Consider the following 19,811-nt stretch of genomic DNA (forward strand, 5'->3'; position numbering starts at 1 on the left):
GAAGTTAGCCCAGCCCCTTTCTGCTTCAGTGTCTTTCTTAATCTGTCAGATAATAATATCACCTATGTCATAGAGTTAATACACGTAAAGACTCTCTTACACGCAAGAAGCATTTCATGTGTGTTAACAAAAAGACGCAGAGAAGGAGACGGGGTCAGGCTAACCTGTGAACGTGGTTCATTTCTTCTAGTCCAATGCCGCATTTACTCCAGCAATGCCAAATATCCTCCTGGCTCTTCCATCTTCTAGTTGGTATCAGCATTGTGTTTCACTGCTGCATTTGGGCTATTTCTGTAAGATGGTGACAACACCAGTTTCTGTAAGGTGGTGACAGCACCCAACACCAGTTGGGGTGTTTTGGAACATTCTTATTTGGCTCTTGGCTCCTGAGTAGAGGGAAGTTTCTTTTGTCCCTCAGACTGTAAGAGATTCTTTGCCCATCCCTGCAGTTCTCTCTGGATAGTCAGGCTGTCTTACTATCTGTTCTCTCTGGATAGTAAGGTGTGTAGGTCTATTAGGACCAGACTCGTTTCTCAGGTCCTCATGCAGATTTCTCTGGCACCTCACTAAACTCTGAGCTGTCCTTCTATCTTGAGAGTCTGAAGGGTAGGTGCACTTCAAACCTACAATTGCAAGGAAGTTAGGAAGGCCCCCAACTAACTCTGCCATGGAGCGGGACCGTGCCTGAGAGGAAACCAAATCCAGTCTCATTGGCACAGGCAGCATTTCATACCACAGTGGATAGCCACTCTTTGAGTTATGGTTATAGTGTTTCATGAAGAGTCAAGAGTTCCATCCGGAGTAGCTGGAGAGTAACAGGAGCAACAAGAAAAAACGGTATTCCAAACCCAGCAAGAGAAATAAGAACAATTCACCAACTGTCGGAGTGCCTCACAGTTTACTGAGCACCTTTCTGTATTTAGTCAAACGTAATCTAATCCTATACAACCAAAGAAGGCGGGATGAGACTTTCACGGTAACTTCTGTCTGATTGCAAAAGACTTCGCTGAGTGGCTTTCGCCTACATGGTGATCTGATGATGGTCTCGTACAGGACTGCTCGCTGCAGGGGATTATACACTGAGAGCCGAGTCTTTGGTGAAAGCACAGTTTGTGATGAGACTATACTCAGCGTAGTGCTTTCTGATGTCAGTACATAGCGATTGCCTCAGTTCTGTCATGCCCTGGAACGAGGTTTGTTAGGATCAAGTCACACACACTGAGAAAAACTTGTTGAAGAAGGTGGACTGTGAGGCTAACCAATCCATCTCAGCCAGGCCTTGTACTAATTCTTTCCCTGGAGAGCATTTGGGAAGTTCCCCAGGCTGCTTCTTAGTACCTATTCGGCCTGACAACAAATATGCAAAAAAGGCTCAAAATGTAACAGTCAAGAATGAAGCCATAGGAATGTGCTCCAGCGAGCAAGGGAAGAGTGCTGTCCCAGATTTTCCTCCCTGTTTTGTTTGCGTTTGTCTCTTTTTCTTTGTGTCCACTCCCCCTTTGCTGGCCTCTCTCCCGGCCACCTGCTGGCAGCTGTCTGTGTCCTCTGGGGAGCCAAGACAGGTCTCTGCCTGACACATCCCTGTGCTGCTGTGGTGGGGGAAGATGACTGCATGAGCCAAGTAGGCTCTACTGACGGTAGCTCACCAAAGACTCAAACGGCAGCATAGCTACCCAGGCAGATAATTTGCTCCCAGGGATTTGGACCCAGAGAAGCAGCTGCATGCTGGGTTTGGTTGGTGCTATCTTCCGACAGTGGCTCACAGAGTTTGAGATCATGGTGTTGTCCCAGGGTCAGATCATGGGGGCCCACCCAGCACCTGTCACACCTCTCCCTCCCTGTTCTCTAGGTGCCAGCCCAGTCCCCCAGCTCCCATCTCAAGAACTGTGTGCAATCTGCAGAACTGACGAGGACAGCTTCCCTCAGCCCCCTTATTCTTCAGACGTGACAGGTCCAGATTGAGGCAGCAATCCCCAGGGAAGGCCAGCTGTCTTGCTCAGCAGAGGCGACACAGCTAAGAGCTCTTTTTCACATTAGGCGATTCATGCACTTGGTTAGACATTTATAGATTGCAGTCGTTCATCCGAAAAATCTGGGTCATCTTTTACATAGAGCTTCACGCTTTGGAAGAAAAGCCGTGCCCAGGGAGGAACGTTCCTGCTGATGGCTTGGCCAAGGGAGTGGAGAGAGCACCTGCTGCACCAGAGAGGGGGAGGCAGGCTGACACAGGAGAGCTGGGAGCTCCCAGGGGCCTTGGCATTTCCACCCACATGGCCACTGGCTCACCAGGCATTCTGGGTTCTGGTTGTCCTAGCTAAATTGTGCCAGCAATAGCTGCCTTGTGTTGATGCCATGAAAAGTGGTAGGTTTGTTAGGCTCTCCAGAGTGATTGTTAGGGAATGTGTCGTGATTGTAGTGAGAAGGTTGGTCTCTATGGGTGCAGGGCTTCTTGGACAGAGAACCAGAAGTGGGGCTGCCGGTAAAGGAGTTAGCCTGGTAGCATGGATGGTCAAAAAGGTAGAGCTCTTCCCAATATAACCAGTCTTCACCCCATTCACCTAATCCCTGAAGAGACACTGGTGCCAAGGTAAGAGCCCTGGGCTGGGGGCCAGAGGATCATTTCTGTCCAGGAGCCTCCACTCACCAGCCCTGTGACCATGGCCAAGGCATGATTACCTTATTTCTTCATCTTTAAACTTGAGCCAACTGTTCCTGAGACAGCACAGAGTTGTGAAACTCCCACGTTCCACACAGGTGATTCTGTATGTGAAAACTAAGTGCTATAAAAACAAAGTATTGCTATTAGGTGTTGTCATCTGGGGAGACCAGCGCGGTTCTCCACTGGCTTCAGGGACAGCGTGTGTGTGTGTGTGTGTGTGTGTGTGTGTGTGTGTGTGTGTGTGTATGCATGCGTGTAAGTAGATGCTGTTCCACTTGAAATGCCTGCCACCCCCCCCCCCCAATCCACAGCTCTGCCCCAACAGGATGGAAAGTAGGTAGAATGAAGGGATGGTGCACAGGTTCTTTTCCTTCACCAGGCATCTCCCTGGTTGGCCTCTCTGGGTTAGGAGTCGAGAGAGGCCTAATTAGACCAGATCCCCTTTATTGTAGAGGCTGCTGAGCCAGGTTTTCCCCTTCTCTGAGTCCCTCGCCTTGGCTGTCATCACCCCCCGGGGTTGGGTGGGAGCAGAGAAAAGAGGTGAGCCTGACCAGCCTCTTCCCCACTTGGGTAATACTCTGCTTTTTAAAGGCCAGTTGCAGAAGTTTGAAATTGCAGGTCATGGTTCACTTGAGGTTTGTGTATTGTCTATGTCATGGCATTCCCTGGCCATTGCAAATAAATAATTAAAAGCCAAATTCAACCAAGATACTCAGAGCTCCTGGACACTGTACTGGGCCACAGAATAGGAAATATTCTAACTAGTCCTACATCCTCGCACTCACAAGGCAGGCTTCATGCCTTTGGCCTGGGTGTGATATGCCAGGTTATCCCAGAGGGAGTAAGAGCAGGGCTGGATTTACAAGGCACTGGGAGCCTCCCTTCTGCCACATCCTCACCTTACATTAAAATGTTTGTCCTGGGTTAGAGCACTAACCACTTCAAGAAATCGCTGCTGTGATGTAGATCTCTCTGAGAGGGTTCACCCTCCTCCACCCGAGGAGCTTCTTGATCTGGATTAACTGTTCATTCTGACACTAGGCGAGGCCCAGAAGGCATGAGGTGAGGAGTCAGGAGCACCTGATAGGAAGAAGTACAGCAGGACGCTGGGCAAGACCGATGGTGTTGACCTTGGGTCTGCTGCTAGAGTTTGCATCTGGCCAGAGCTGACTGCGAGCATCTCACCCCAGCTCCGCGCTCAGTGGCTTTGTGCTAGTAGCTTGGAATTGGCCGTAATGGGAGTATTTAGGTCATGGAAGTCTGCAAACACTACAAATCAGGGTCCCCCTCACCCCCAGGAGAGCTGGTCTCTAAACTCCCACCCGCGTACCGCTGGCAGTGGCCGTACTGATTGTCTCCCTTGCCCTGTGAAGTATGACTCCATCCTGGTAGATCACTTGCTTCCTCCTGCTTGTTCTCCTGCCCCCAGGCTTGAGGGGCTGGGGCACCAAAGCAAGAGCAAGGCGGTATCTGACACGTCTTGGAAGCTGTGCAGGTGGTAGAAGTTGTGAGAGTTGAAGGCATGCATCACCCTGTTCCTCCTTCATGTGCACTTGCTGCTCCAGTGGCAGCTGTTGGCACCAGAAAGCAAAACAAAACCAAGGACAATGACAAACTGTTAAGTTGTTTTTCCAGCTTGCTGATTTTTTACCTTCTCCAAACAGGATTTAATGAATGTAATAGTCTTGCTGTCAAGTAGATTTTATTTCTTTAAAACATTTATGAAGCGTTACACTTCATAATTCTGTGTGTGTCTGTCAGCTTCTCCCTGGATCCAGTCTTCTCATTTCTGGAGACACTGACCTCCATTAGCAGCTTCTGCCCTGCTCTGGGTTCTGGATTCACCTCTGCTGTCATGGTTTTCCGTCCATAGTGTTCCCATTACCATTTTCTGGTCACTGGTTTTGACATACCTGTTACTTTGTGTTATGCCCCCAATGGTGACAGCTGGCCTACCTGTGATAAGCCAATTTCTGACCTTTTGTCTTTGGTCATGAGACTTCTGTGTCAAGAGATTTCTGTGGAAACCAAAACAAAGAGGAAGCAAAGACTCTGTTCTGCAGTTTCTCTGGGGTGGGCCATATTTTATGTCCATCTTGGAGCAAGTGATTTGTGCCTCATCCCCAGGTGAGCCTGTGCTGTAGGCAGGTCACCCCACTTGTCAGCAAGAAGCAGGGCCTGGAATGTGGCTGAGTACAGATTTACTCTCACGGGATTCTAATCATTAGGGAGTAGTTCGTTGCTATGAGAGGCACATATTTAAGATTAAACCAAGGAAAGGAAGAAAAGAGTGTACAGAGTGATTGAGGGGCAAAGGACTGAACCATATGATGTCTTGAATAATCTCAAAGTTCTGGGTCACTTCACCACGGGTATCAAGATGCTTCCTGAACCATCATGAGTGGATGGGTCTCTGCTTCCTCTGAACTTTGCATCCTTCCGTGTGCTCTCTGTAAGAGCTTCGCCCTTAATATCTACTGCCTGATATTATCACGTGTCTTGGGTATGTCTTATTCCCCAACCAGATTGTTGACTCCTTAATGACAAGGGGCTTCCTTAGAGCTCCTCAGCTTTCCTTTGGGATCTAAGACAGCACCTTGCACAGAGTAGATTACGGACCACTATTGGTTAATTGCATCAAAAATGTTTCCGGTTGAAGTAGAATGAAAAGTCACTATATGGAATAATTAGGGAGCCATATGCTTCCATTGGAAATGTGCAAGTAGATACTAGGTAACAAGTTACCTGTGGTGCTTTTAGGAAGAAACAATGCATGAGATAGAAGGTTGAGGTAGAAGATGTCAGAGGTCTTCTCCACCCTGAGATTCTGTGATTCCCTATAGTGTAGTCATGGCCGCCACTGAGTCTAATGATGGAAAATGGGTTTTTTGGTTCATAGACACACGACTTTCTGGAAGCCACATGGCTTTTCTTTTTTCACAGGTTGGGTGGGTCTTTAATATACCTCCCTAACAGCGTACGTTACTCCCCAAGTCTAGTGATAGATTATATAAGATTGACATTTTGTACCCACTGAGGTTTCAGCCCTTTAAAGAAGTCTCCCCTAAAGTGTTAGGAGGAGCAGATGGTACTGAGAAAATATGCACATTTTATTATGCATTGCACATTTTACTTATTAGAATTTTTAGTATGACACCCTGCATTTTTAAAAGCCTAAAGATGCAAACAAAATGAAATTATTCATTGAAATATTTAAATCAGCTTACAGCAATTATATCAAAATATCAAAATTAAATCTTGCAGTCTGGAAGGTAAATCCCCCTTGACCACCCACTTAGAAATCTGACTTTGAAAGGGAGGCGCTTCCTCTCAAAAAGGAAGAGGTGCTTGTTCTGTGAGATGAAGTCAGGAAGGGAATACATCCTTAATGAGGTCACACGGAGGCCGAAGATAGCGTTGGGGAGATGTGGTGGTAATGAGGGCAAGTGAACATGCAGAAATTCTCCTGGTGAAACAGAACCAAGAAGGGGGTTCTGGATGTAGATGTAGAGTTCTTCCTCCCTCACCCCATTCCTGCCTCTTTGCCAAGTGAGTCATCCCCTCCTGGCCTTACCATTTGCCAGCCTTCACTCCCACAGAGCCACAGTGGGGGAACGTCATGGAACTCTAGAAGAGGGGCTACAAGGCAAAAGTGGAGAGTGAATATGGTTTTGAATCTTGGGTACAGCCCTCTTCTTACTGAAGGACAACTTTAATGATCAATATCAATCAGCCAAGGCATGCAAGAGTTTTTCAGAAATCACCAGGAGTACAAAAGCTATTCTTCCAAATGTGCATTAATTCCGACCCTGTATCCCAGCAGCATCTCTTAGATTCAGCCCTGAGCACTGGAAGAGATCTTAAAGCTCATCTCCTTCAGCCCCCTCATTTAACCCTTGAATTCCCTGTCCTGACAAATGGCCGGGCAGCAGGCAGCTGAGTGTAGTGGAAAGAGCTGGAGTTCTAGAATCAAACAGACCTGGAGCCAGATCCTAACTCTTTTTCTCTTTGACCCAGAACAGATTACCTCATCTTTCTATACTGCGATTTCCTCGGCTATAAGTTTTGAGCAATATTGCCAAATTATTTTCAGAATTAGAAATAACATCATGAAGGTGCTTAGCACAGCTCCTGGTATTGGTAGGACTTCAACAGATAATAGCTGCTACGCCAGTCAAAATGATGTAATCAAGTGTCCCTCTCCAGCCTCCTCGTGAATATCTCTGTGATGGGAGTGCTTCCGTTGTCGCAGTCCTGTTGGTTCAAACCTTCTGCTCTATGTGGTGCACAACCCTCTTTCTTTCTCATCCTCTTCTGGTTCATTCTCTCTGGTTCTGCCATTTGTGGCCACACAGAACAAATCTAAACCTTCTCCCACAAATAGTACCCCAGATATGTGAAGACAATCCTGGTATCCCTCCTTGATTTTCTCGGTGGCAGACCTAGTTAGCTCCTCGAATCCTTCCATAGGTCACTTGGTTTTGATCTCACCCAGGACACTTCTAAGCCCCTTCCCCCAATACGTGAGCATGCACGGAAAGATGCCGGCCAGCCACAAAGAACATAGCAAGCGTGTCTATACTGAAAAAGCCTGTGACTGTGTCTGTAGCTCCTGTGATATTCCAGTGCATACTCTACAAATATGTTTCAGTTCCCCTGCTTTTTACCCTAGTATTTGGAACATGACACTACTACCCTGGTGAGGAACGGAGCATTATAAAAACTACATTGTCAGATGCTGAACTGAAAAGTTATCCCCTCATAACTGTGGTAAGATGTGATTGCATTAGCCCCTTACCCCCATTTTCCACTTTCTCAGTGTCAGTGATATTTTTCACGAAACTTTAAGGTCCCTGCTCCTTCACTGGAGACCCCGCAGTGTGACTTGCTGTGGCCAGCAGAATAAGGCAGAAGCGACAGCATGCCAGTTCCAAACCTAAGCTGAAGAGGCCTTCAGTATTTCCAGATGCCCTTTGGTGCCCTGCCATCACCATGAAAGAACATACCGCAACTAGCCCACTGGTCCAGGGCAGCTGGGAGGTCTGCAGAACAGAGGCCCCCAGCAAAGCCCAGCCTCTATGTGCCGATCCCCTGTCCGCAGCCAATTCATAGCACTTGAGAAAAAATAATTGATTACTTTCTGAAGTCACTGAGTGTTGGGTGGTTTGTTATCTGGAATTTTTGTGGCAAGAGATAACCATTACAGAAGTTAAGCCAGAAAACAGAGAGAGGAAAACTAACCAGTTCCGTGTAGTTGCTGTACAAACACATTTGCCGTGAGCATTTTTACCACAAGCATTTTCACTGCATAACTAATCAGCTGAAACACAATTTTCCAAAAAAGATAAAATCACACACAAAAAAAGAAGAGGGACATTCATTAAAAACATGAAAAATGAATAACAAAATTAAAAACAGTATTGCAAAATACAAAATGAGTACATTTAAAATATGTGTTGGCCATACTGTGCAAATAACTGAGTTTATTTTGTGTATTACATCTAAGCATAGTCTTCAAAGTCTTTCATTCATAGTATTATCCTTTTTTTTCTTTCTTTTGTTTGATTTGTCTTGTGGCTAAAATTTCTTCCTTCATTAAGAGAGGTATCCATTTCGAAATACTAGGATGCATACTTGTAGCTGAGATTTGTATTGCGTTTTGAAAGCCTTCTCCACTGTTGCTTGTCCTTGGCATATTGTCACATGTCCACTAGCAGACATTCCAAGTTTGGCTGGAAATGTAGGTTCAAAACTCTGCCACTGTATAGACCATTATGAGGGCTAAGCTTTATAGCCTGTAAAATGGAAGTGCTGCATGAAGGAGAGATGAGGCCAAACTGTCCACCAGTTATTTTTTCAATGTTTGTTTATTTATTTTTTGAGAGACAGAGTGCGAGCAGGGGAGGGACAGAGAGAGAGGGAGACACACAATCTGAAGGAGGCTCCAGGCTCCGAGCTGTCAGCACAGAGCCCAACACAGGGCTCAAACTCGAAAACTGCGAGATCATGACCTGAGCCGAAGTCAGATGCTTAACCTACTGAGTCACCCAGGTGCCCTCTGGTTAGTTTTTTAAATCTGGTACGACAAAATGGCCTTACAGACTATTAGTTTTGTGGCAAAAACACTTGTGGGCCAAGATGCTCGTGGTGAAAATGCCCAACATGATATTAACCCTTCCTCACTAAGTTGAGAAGAATTGATGAAAGAGTAACAGAACTATAACCAGCCTAACTGAATACTTCATAAAGATGATTTGCCAAGTTTTGTTTTTTTCTTTTTAAAGTTCATTTATTTTGGAGAGAGGGGGAGAGAGTATGAGCAGGGCAACGGCAGAGAGAGGGAGAGAGAGAATCCCAAACAGGCTCCGTGCCATCATCAGTCCAATGCAGGGCTCGATCCCGCAAACCATGAGATCATTACCTGAGCTGAAATCAAGATTTGGATGCTCTGACTGAGCCACCCAGGTGCCCCAGTTTCTCAAGTTGTAACCTTGAGAAAACAAGTGTGTAGATTATGCATCTCATCAGCAAAATAGCTCATGACAAAGCAAACTGAATATCCAAAAACATGAAAAGTTAAGGGTTCTCCTGTTTGATACAGTTCACTCATTGACTCAACAACTATTTAATGAATACCTGCCATGTATCCTCCTTGTTCTAGGCCCTGGAAATATGGTCATGGGAAAAACAGACAGGGCTCAGGTCTCATGAAGCTTATATTTCTAGTGGAGACTCAGAAAATAACAAACAAAAAGATAACTTCTAATAATGGATGATAAGTGCTGTGCAGAATCTCAGGCAGGGGAATGGCCACCTCAGGTGGTTCAAGGAAGACCTCTCCAAGGGTGTGATGTTGAAACTGAGACCCGAATGACATGAATAGGCCAAGAGAAAAAAAGACCACATTGCAGGAAATATCAAATGCAAAGGCCATAAGGTGCATGAATAACCTTGGAAGGTCTGCGGTGTAAATAGAGGGATGGAGAGGAGTGATGTGGTGTGAAATGAAGTGGGGGATAGTAGAAGGGGGCAGAACATATGGAACTTCACTGGCTACAGCAAGGATTTTGTGTTTTGTTACAAGTGTAATGGAATCCATGAAAGTGTATGAAGGACATGACCTGGTTTATGGGTTTTAGGGGCTCACTCCTGGCGTGTGTGTGGAGAATGGATTATAGGGGGACAAGACGGGAAGCAGGGGGTCTTTTAGGTCACTCTTGGGTGATACTGGTGACATTTTGCAAGTAGAATTCAAGACTTGCTGATGGATTGTGTGTGAGGGAAAGTGACAAATTAAGGATGACTCCTAGGTTTTCTGTTGGGGTAACTGAGTGTAGTTGGTGCTGTCATTTCCTGAGAGGAGGAGGAGGAGGAATGGGCTGGGTGGGGGGGTGGAGAGAGAGAGAGAGAGAGAGAGAGAGAGAGAGAGAGAGAGAGAGAGAGAAGTCAAGAGTTTTGTTGGGATGAGTTAGTTAAGTTTGAAATTGGACGTCTGAGTAACTTTGCCAAGGAGGATGTTGGACATGTTAGTTTGGTACTCAGGCTACAGATAAGAGTTGGGCAGTCATCAGCAAATAGATGTGGGATTTTAGCCATAGGAGTAGATGAGTTCACCTAGAAGAAAGTTAAAAAGTTAAAATTTTCAATTTAAAATTTAACAAGTTTCAGAATTTTTAAATTATTTTGAAAAGAAGTGGGAGGATTAAGCCACAGAGCATGGTGACATTTAAATGCTCAGCAGAGGAAGAGGAGACAGAAGACGAGCGTGAGAGAGAAACTGAGACAGTGTGATGTCGTGGAAGCCAAGAGAAGCAAGTGTTCCGGGAAAGATGGTTGTCAACTTAGGTTGGGTTGGGCTGAATGCAACTTGACTCATAAAGTTAACATGAAGCCAGAGAAAGAAACTATTGGATTTGGTGACCCTGAGAATAAAATATTTAGTGGGAGGACAGAGATAAAAGTCAAAATGGGACAGTTGAAAATAAATGGCAGGTGAGAAATTGATGACAGGTTCTGCTACAAAGGGGAACAGAGAAACGGAGAAGTCTTAGAGGTGGTGAGAGCTTAAGGTTTTGTTTCATTTTGTTTTAAATAGGAGATTGGGGCAAGGCGGGGGTAATGTTTAAATGCCATGGGTAAGTAAGGCAGGAGAGAGAGAAGAGTTGAGAATGCAGGAGAGAAAGTGGGCGAAGGCAGGATCATCACCCTAGAGAACGGAGGAGACCCCAGGCATGGTGGAAACCATGGCCTCTGCGAGGCCTCTCATGGAAATGGGAGGGCAGGCAGTGAGAGTAAGAGCATGCGCACGAATTGGCGGGGTTGGTGAGGGGAAGGTAAGTGATCATGTCCATTCACTCATATTTTCTCAGTGAACTGTGACTTCAGGTCATCATTTGAGGATGAGCCAGGACTTTCTGAATCCTGAGCCCCATGTCCTTCATTTATCATTTGGTGCCCTCAGAGAGATGAACTGGCAGGGCAAGTCGTGTCTGTTCTTCCATCTGATACTGTGCCCGGAATCATTCAAGTTCCCGTCAGAGAAGCGAATTCATGTGGTTTGTTTAAATGAAAGCACTCAAACGAAGGGACTCCTCACAGAGATGAGGATGCTGTTAAGGGACGCTGCACCCAGGCTGTCAACAACCACAAGTTACCCCCCACCCCCATCGCCACCACCTAGGGCCACAGGGTCAAGGAAGATTAAAAGTGTTAGATCCAATGAGAGCTGGAGTCATGGGGAAGTGGCCAGCCAGTGTGGTCATTCATTGAAGAGGCCTATAGCTGCTATCAGGGAAATAGCGCCAAAGCAGAGAGGGGATGAGAGAGAAATATCTTGAGTCCTCCCCCCTCCCATCTGTTGCTGATGCTTCCCCATGGCTGAACCCAACTGGAAGCTGGCTGGCAAGGGTTATGCAATCCATGGTGAAGGACAGAGAATAGATCTGGCCGCAAATAACCAACACTTCAGGCCACAGCTGTTGAAAAGATTTTGAAAACCACTCCAAGGGGAGTATTTACACCCAATGCCATGTATAGAATGCATCTCGTTATTTGGTTCCTGCTGAGACTTGGAAAACCTAGCTAGCCATGATCTTTGAAGTGAACCATCATGGATACTTGTAACCCACCCATAAATCTCCAAATGTAATGTTTGTCCATAGTCTTCCTCCTTTATTTTCATCCAGAGGCATATTGCTCTAAAACTAGGAAAGCTTGTTCAGGGCCCCTCACTGGCGTGAATACCTTCCAAGGCCATGGGAGAGCCACAGTCGTGTATTCTTGCCATCGTGTGTTCTTGTCAATTTTACAAAAGTAGTATGTTTAACTGTAATCTGTTAAGACTGTGTTTTTTCACTCTGACCCTAGAAAGGCCCCCCCCATTATATGCACTTTAGGCCCCACAAAACTTGTATCTGCTTCTGCTTCCAACAGAGGCTCAAGGATACAGTGCAAATTTTATCCCTTTCCCAAAATTCTCCCATCTTTCAGGTGGGGTGGTTAAAGAACATCAAAATGGACAATTTGGGAAGCGGGGAATGCAGCAGAAGGGTAAGAAGCAGAGAAGGGAGGGGTGTGCAGTGCTCAAATCGGGAGAAGAGCACTGTGTGGAGCACCCCCTCTCTGGCCGTCCACCTTCAAGTGACAGAGGGTTGTCACGTGTCCCGCAGGGGACTCATTTCTCACGGGGGCCTCGCTCAGATGCTGCTCTTTATGCTTTCAGATGCAGATGGAAACCTGTGTCGAAGTAACCAACTGTTGCAAGTCATGCTGGCCATGCACCGAATTATCATTTCCTCTGCTGAACTGCTCCAGAAAGTTGTCACCCTATATCCTTTAGCACAGTAGCTGATGGTCCCCAAGCGGGATTTATTCAAAAGTATTTCAAATCTTGAGATTTGAAATTTGCTTTCATGTTGATTGGTTTGGAATAACCCTGAGTGGTAAATGGGTCCAAATGTCCTTTGAGAGGTATGGGGTTTGTCTGTGTGTCTTGGGTGTCCGCGTGCACATGCACACGTATGTGTCACTTCTGTTGGGTGGGGCCGTGTTAGCAATGCTGATTTCTCTGGCAAGTAGTCAAAGCAATGGGCAAACACAGTGGTCTTCAGCGTGTCTGGCTAGTAAAAATATGTGTCCTATAGCTTAGTAAGAATCCCTGTTCATCCTGTGCAAACTGACGGGGGGGTGCAGTCATAACTCAGATGAGAAACTGGCTTTCCTGTCCAATTCCTCAATTTTCCCCAGGTTCTGGAAAGAGCTGCACGACACCCCAGTAGCTGGAGTCTGCTGGTGCTTCTGCTTCAGGCAGAGATGGCTCTCAGCCCAGCAAACCTGGCTGGATTTTAACTGTCTTACGGGGTGCAAAGCGAGTAGGGTCGAGAAGGAGCCTGCCCTCTCCTGCTCGCGGAGCACAGTGTAAGCTGTGGCTGTAGTTGGGGTGAGACCGTTGAGCACCTGAAGCCCGGGTCCCTGGCACTGAGTCACGAGTGGTGGCTCTTCTGATCCTTTACCTCTCCCCTGACCCCCCTCCCATTTCATCTCATGGCACACCAGAAGGTAAAAGCCACCAGAAGAGACTGAATCTCTTCTATAACCCTACTTATAAATCTTTATGTTTCAGATCAAAGGAGATGTTTCCAGCAGCATTCCAAGGGAAGAGCATTGGGAGGGGTCTCTGTAATAAGAGGTGCAGGTCGTAAGTGGGTGTCTGGTCTGCAGAGAATTTTTAAACCGTCATAAAGCTGACTCACAGTCTTCTGACTTTTTGTTAACTCCACGTACCAACAGTTCTAAACAGTATCAGTGATTAAAAACTCCTCAGTGAAACACTTGTTGGTCTGGGGACTCAATTGTGCCCCTGGCTGTCCCCATGGTGGGCAGACCCTCTCCCCTCCCCCTGGTCTCTCCCACCCCCCAAAGGTTTGACCCCTCACCCCTGTCCCTTTCCTCCACTTTCACCTCTGCCTCCTCAATGGCACCTGCCCCTCAGCCTAAAACGCATTCAAGTCTCCCCAACCTAAAAATAAACTTCTCAGCCCTGCCTTCCCTCTGTTCCATTGTTAGGGTTAGAAATTTGATGCACAAATGTCTTAAAATAGTCTGCACTCACTATCTCCAATCTCTCAACTCCCACTCACTCCTTAACTGAGCCTGGGCCCCCACCCGTGCTCAGACTTTCCTCTGATGTCACCAGTGGCCTCCTGGTGGCACCAGTGGCCTCCTGGTGGCTAAGGCCAGGGGCTCTTTTCTGTCCTTGCTTACTCCGGGCTTTGTGGACAATCTCCTGCTTCTCCAAACCCTTTCCCGCAGGGCTCCCAGGCGGTGCCCCCTGGCTCTCCTCCTTCCTGAGCCGCCCCTCCTCTGACTTCCCATCTGGCACCTTCTCTGAGCACATCTTAAATAAGGGGACAGTGTCCTGGTTTACTTCTCACTCTACCTCCTTCCTGGGTGATTCCCCACCAGGCTCTCCACCTCCATCCTTTGGTGCCATGGACTTTCAAATCTATATTTCTTTAACCCAAGCCATTTTGTAAAAAATATCTGGACTAATTTGTCCTGCCAACACTTGGATCTTAATATGCTCAAACCTTAATTCGTTTTCTCACCAGCTTCATCTCCAACTACTGCCCATTAATTCTGCTCTGACACCTGCATTTTCAGTTTCAGTGCATGGTGTCATCGCCCATCCAGTCGCCCCAACCAGAAACCTCAGAAGCACACTTGACTCCTCCCTGCCTTTCACCTCCTACAGAGTCCACTACTCAGTCCCAGGGCTTCTCCTTCAGAAATGACTCTTAGCTGTTTTCTTCTCTCCCCCTGCCCCCCCCCCCCCCCCCGCCGCCACTCAGGGCTTCATGTGGGCCTCCATCTTCTCTCCTAGGCCCCTCTCTGGGACTGCTGTTCTCCCCCACGTGCCAGTTCACAAGCCACCTTGGACGTTACTTTCCGGAGAAGCACGTCACATAAGCCCGTTGCTCCAGAGCCCCTGTAGGCTGCACGGGTAACGCCCCACTCCTCAGCTGCCAGGACAAGGCCTCCACAGTCTGAGTCGGGGTGTCCGTTCAGCTCCACCCTGCAGCTCTCCCAGAAGCCCTTTCTTCCCGACCTGGAACTGCTCAGTACATCTGTGCCTGGGATGCCTTTGCCTCCCTCATTGCCTAGCAAGCAGACTCTTTCAGGATCCTTCTGTGAAGTCTTTCCTGACCTTTTCAGGCCTCCACACACCCCTCCCTTTTAAAGATACATCTAGTGTTTTTAAATAATGCTTTGAAAATCTAATTCCTGTGACTTTAGTTTTGTATTGCTAAAGTCATTGTGTCTCACCTCTCTGGTCCGGATGTAACCTGCCTTGAAAAGCTTTCCATCCGTGACTGCAAAAAGTGTGAGGTATTTCTATTCTGTTAGCTAAATAAATTGACCTACCAAGACTTCTGTCTGAGTTTTGCCAGTGTGATACATATGTGCTCTGATCTTTATAGATGACTGTTTCAAGTCGATTGCTGAAACTTTGCGTCTAGCTGCTGTTTGATTTGTGTTAGTAATATAGGAAGTTGCAAAGGTACTAAAAATTGATTTGATTACAAGTCAACTTAAAAATACATAAATTTTTAACATATATTAAAAATATATACGCTGTAACTTATCCACTTACATGTCTGCTCTACTAATCTGTGTGTCCATCGACATGAGGAACCAAAGCTTATTTATCTTTGTTTCTCTAGAACTTAGCTCAGGGACCATCTCATGATTGGACACAACAAATGTTGCCTTACCATTCATGAAAAACATTGGATACTCTTTCTATATTGGGACTTTTAGGTGAAAAACTCAAGCTTTGCTCAGGTCTGGGGGGGTGGGGGTGGAAGAGATTCTAAGAAGGGAATATGAAATAAGACTGCCTACCATTGAAACCCAGGTTAAACACTGGAGGCAGAATGATTTTCTCTTCATGTGTCTGTCTCTGTTTTCTGACCTGGGAGTAATAGAATTATTAGTTAAATAAGCTAAGGGTTTCCTGTTGTTTCCTGATTTTTCACTGTTAAAAAAAAAAAAAAAAAAGATTGGGATTTTGAAACATGCTTTGAATGGCTCAAATGCCTGAAAAGTACAGTCAGAACTGTACTGTACTTCATAGTCCTGGTACCAGCTGTGAAGAGAAGGAAAATGCGTGGAGCCTGAAGCTTCCAGCAAACAATGACCTTAAGCCTTGCAAGGCAGACAGACCCCTGAGCCTCTTTTACTGGCCTGCATATACTGGGTGTTCCCCTTCTCTCCCAAAGGGAGAAAGCGGGTGCTCTGCCTCACTTCAGGGCTGCCTTCGCTATGGTTTAGGGGCTCTGATGAGTGGGGAGGTTCTGCCCTTAGGATGGGGGCCCTGCCTGCCTGCCCTCTGCATGCGGAGCACCCGCATGCACACTGACCGGTTCACACAGGTTCTGCCCCGCCCTCGGCCCTCGTCCACAGGGATGGATGGTCAAAGGGAGGGAAGGACAGGGAGTGACTGGGAGGAAGAAAAGTCCATAGTAAAGGGCACCATGTTGATTTATAGATCTACTTGGTTGTTTTAAAGGAGAAGTATGTTTTCTCTGCCTTCCCCATTAGAAAGGAAGACAAAAATTTCGAGAAGTACATCAAATAATAGAAGTATAGAACCTAAGACCTATTGATCTGGAATGTGCCTTGTGCTTGAATCTCTTGGCACTGAAGGCAGACATTTCCTCAGCAGTGCAGCATAAGAAATGTAAAGTCATTCTGGTTCACTCTTAACTTTTATGCCCAAAGAAAGGCAGTCATCAAAGCCTTTTATTGCATGCAGTTTGCTGGTTTCCTGGGGTTTTTATTTTTATTGTCCATGTTGTTATGCATGTGGGTTTTTGTGTTTTGTTTTTGTTTTGGTGCTTCTGAAGACAGATTTTATAGGCAGTGGATCTATTAAAATTTAGTTTTTAAATTCAAGTCATTTTGTTAAAAGTACAAATTTTACAACCATAGCTCTTCTTTAGGGATTCAGGTTTAGCTTGCAAATATTATTCTTTCTATAAGCCTAACATGTTTCACCAAGCATTTTTAAGGGACCTTGAAAAATGTTTGGTTAATTTGAATAATGGTAATTAAGTACTTCCAATGGTTTTAAACTACAATTATGAATTTTAAATTTTGGATTATTTTTAAATACTTAAGATGCCTTCCTGAATTCTAAATGGTTTTTATAATAGTACATTGAAGTTATAAACAGTTACCATTATTTTAGAAGTTCCAAAACTATGATTAAACTTAGTAAGATTTCAGTTTAAAAGCACAAGTCTAAAGCACTTAATTATATATTCCAAATCAAAGTTTCAAGACTATCGTTCTAATATGCTCTAAAATATTATAGGGAGACAAAATCCCCAAATGCTCAGATTCCTTCCTAATCCAAAAACACTAATCCTAAAATGTGGACTTTCCCTTTTCTGTATTTACGTGTGAGTTTTTCAGAGGTTTAGGATACACATTCCCACTGAAGGAAGACCACTCCGTCCCATTGAGATCTCTGCCATCTTACTCACTGGCCTCCTCACTGGACTACTCCTACTGCATTCCCAGTAGGGCCTGGGAATCACCGAACCCTGTATTGCAGTTATGGTGGCACAGTTTTTAACAGGGAAAGAAGGCATCGCCTTGCGGGGGCGCACAGTGCACATACCAGCCTGATTCCTCAGTCTGTCGACCAAACATGGTAGATCCACCTAGGTTCACCATTGGATTGGATTTTGCATTTCTTTGGCTCATAAAAGAAATATTCTTCCCATGTATTTCTAAAGACCTGCAAACTTAATGGGATCTTACTGTTCTTTGATATTCTTAGGATGGCACCCTTCTCATGGAATATTCCGAATGCCATGGATCCTTAAACGTGATCAATGATTGTATTTTGGATTGTTCACATGGCTTTGTCTGACTTGCCATCACAACTTACGAGGTCCATCTACTGAGCCCCTTAGGCGCATATGTTACCATTTTTCACATTACTGCTTTTAATTATCATGACAATATATCTGAATATTCATTCCCCTTCTAACTTAGAGCACAAATTGTTTATCCATTACTGGAATCCCTTTAAAAGAGAGGGCTCCTCTTTTTAAGTTGTTTCAGTGGGAGTCCTCATCTCTTGGGCATGGGCAGGAGGCCTTTTGCCCCTTCACTTCATAGAGGCCACCTGTGCTGGGACCTTTCCACGCTGTTGGCTTCCCACTTCTCCTTCTGCAAAGGACTTCTCCTTCTTTCCACAAGCCATTTCAGTGTGGGCTACATGGAAGGTCACCACTGTCACCCTTCCAAGGTGATAATATGCAGACAGCTGCACACATCAAGTTGGTTTTTATCCTATGGCCAGAAAGAGAAGAAAACATCTGGGAGGGGGGTAGTTTTAGCAAATACTTCCACAGATAAGAAGTTGTTTGGTTTCTGTAACAGAGGCTTTTATTTCCCTTAACCACAGCCCTACCTATAAGGATGCCTTGGCAAAGAATTCGCCAGGGCTTTGCCTGAAGATCTGCTATTTTGTAAGGTAATGTTTGTGGGTGCAGTTCGGACTTGTGGAGCAGGCGGAAATGAAAGACTGAAGCAAGGGGTGTTAGTTTTTTCCTTGTGCTCCCCACCTATCCTGTCCTGTCCTGTCCTGTCCATACAACACCTCTGGGAGACTGGAAAGGGCAGTGCTGCGTGCTGGAGATCCCTTATTGGAGCAGTGTTTTTCTAGCATGGCTGAGCTTTACTATTTCATACCAGCCTTTTCTTCAGTCTGATAGCATTTTGATATCAAATGGCAGTAGGGAGAGATACAGAGATAAGGATCTCTTCTCTTTTTCATTTTTATTTCTAATTATAAAAGTAACACAGGTCATATTAGAGCATTTTGAAAATACAGAAGAGAGGGTAACTTTAGTAATAGTTATTCATATCCCACCCCACATTTTGGGATATTTCCTCTGTCCTTTTTCTAAGCAGATTTTTTTTAACATAGCTGAGATCAAAATACGTATAGAATTTTGTGTCCTATATTTTTCACTTGACTTCATATCATAGGAATCTTCTTCCGTCATTAAAAACTTTTTGTAGACAGTATTTTTAATGGCCATATAATATTGTGAGATCTGATAGAGTGTAACTTACATGTGCACTACCCTGTCTTTGGACATTTGGTCTGTCTGTAGCTGTGCTCCTTCTAATTATCTGTGATACACATGTTTGTGCCTAAATCTTTGTCATGGCTTTTTCTGTTATGATTCGCCCCTCCTATCACAGCATGCCGGTGTGCAGGGGCAGAGGACTGCCAGCAGGTGGTTTTCTTCCCATCCCCCACCCCCTCATATTCTGTATATAGAATATATATTCTGTGTTCCCAGGCATGTAGAAGGACAGGCCAGCCTCTGTGTCTTCCTCATTCCTCTTCATGGGGAAGAACCCACCAAAGCACGAGTCCTCGGCTGCAGTTTTGGATTTTTTTTTTTTTTTTTTTTTAACTCCCACCTTTTAGGTACTGGATAACAGAATTCTGGATCATGTTTAAAATGGATGCCAGCTTGACACACACCATGGAGGAGTTCCAGGAACTGGTGAAGGCCAACGGGGAGGAGCTACACCGCCGTCTGATTGACACGACCCAGATGTGAGTGTCCGGGTTCGGGCTCGCCTTTCCAAACCACCCCCCCTTCTGTGCCGCCTCTGACAGCTGCTCTTGGCCCACTCGGAGAAGCCCCTCACACAGGCTCAGATTGCATCTGATCGGCTGAAAAGTGAAAAGACTGACATTTAATAGGAAAGCAGATAAAGCTATATAAGTGACTAATATCCAAGAGCAGAAGAAAAAAAAAAGTCCCAGTGGAAAAGAAATCAGGTAGCAAGGTACTGACTAAAATGCACCCAGGTCCTGAGAAACTGAAAGCACCTGCCTAAGCTTCCTCAGCAGCACATGCCTCAGGTGTGGGCCCTTGTCAGTGAGGAAGGGGTGGTGCAAAAATGCATTGAGGGTTTCTAACCTGTATGGGTGTCCACGACAGACGCTTAGACTTGCAGAGATGGGAAGGCTCACAGGAATATTTCAGATCATACCTTGGATTTCCTATCTATGAGACTGGCCCACTCTGGAAGCAGGAGAGCCTTTCCTAAG

The 19,811-nt window shown here is 45.7% G+C and overlaps 1 protein-coding gene across 3 annotated transcripts in view; it reads left to right on the forward strand.

Annotated features, from left to right (window-relative positions):
- Positions 1 to 19,811, forward strand: part of RASGRP1 (RAS guanyl releasing protein 1) — a 76,886-nt gene that overhangs the window by 30,502 nt on the left and 26,573 nt on the right. For 2 of the 3 annotated variants that reach the window (XM_058738243.1, XM_058738242.1), the window contains exons 3-5: positions 12,381 to 12,486; positions 18,147 to 18,209; positions 19,179 to 19,310. In XM_058738243.1, the coding sequence (XP_058594226.1) occupies positions 12,381 to 12,486; positions 18,147 to 18,209; positions 19,179 to 19,310 (301 nt within the window). Of the gene's footprint in view, positions 1 to 12,380; positions 12,487 to 18,140; positions 18,210 to 19,178; positions 19,311 to 19,811 lie in introns of all 3 variants that reach the window. The other variant, XM_058738244.1, reaches the window with a different exon arrangement.

Source organism: Neofelis nebulosa, chromosome 7, assembly GCF_028018385.1.
Source record: "Neofelis nebulosa isolate mNeoNeb1 chromosome 7, mNeoNeb1.pri, whole genome shotgun sequence".
In the NCBI taxonomy this organism is placed as follows: Eukaryota; Metazoa; Chordata; class Mammalia; order Carnivora; family Felidae; genus Neofelis; species Neofelis nebulosa.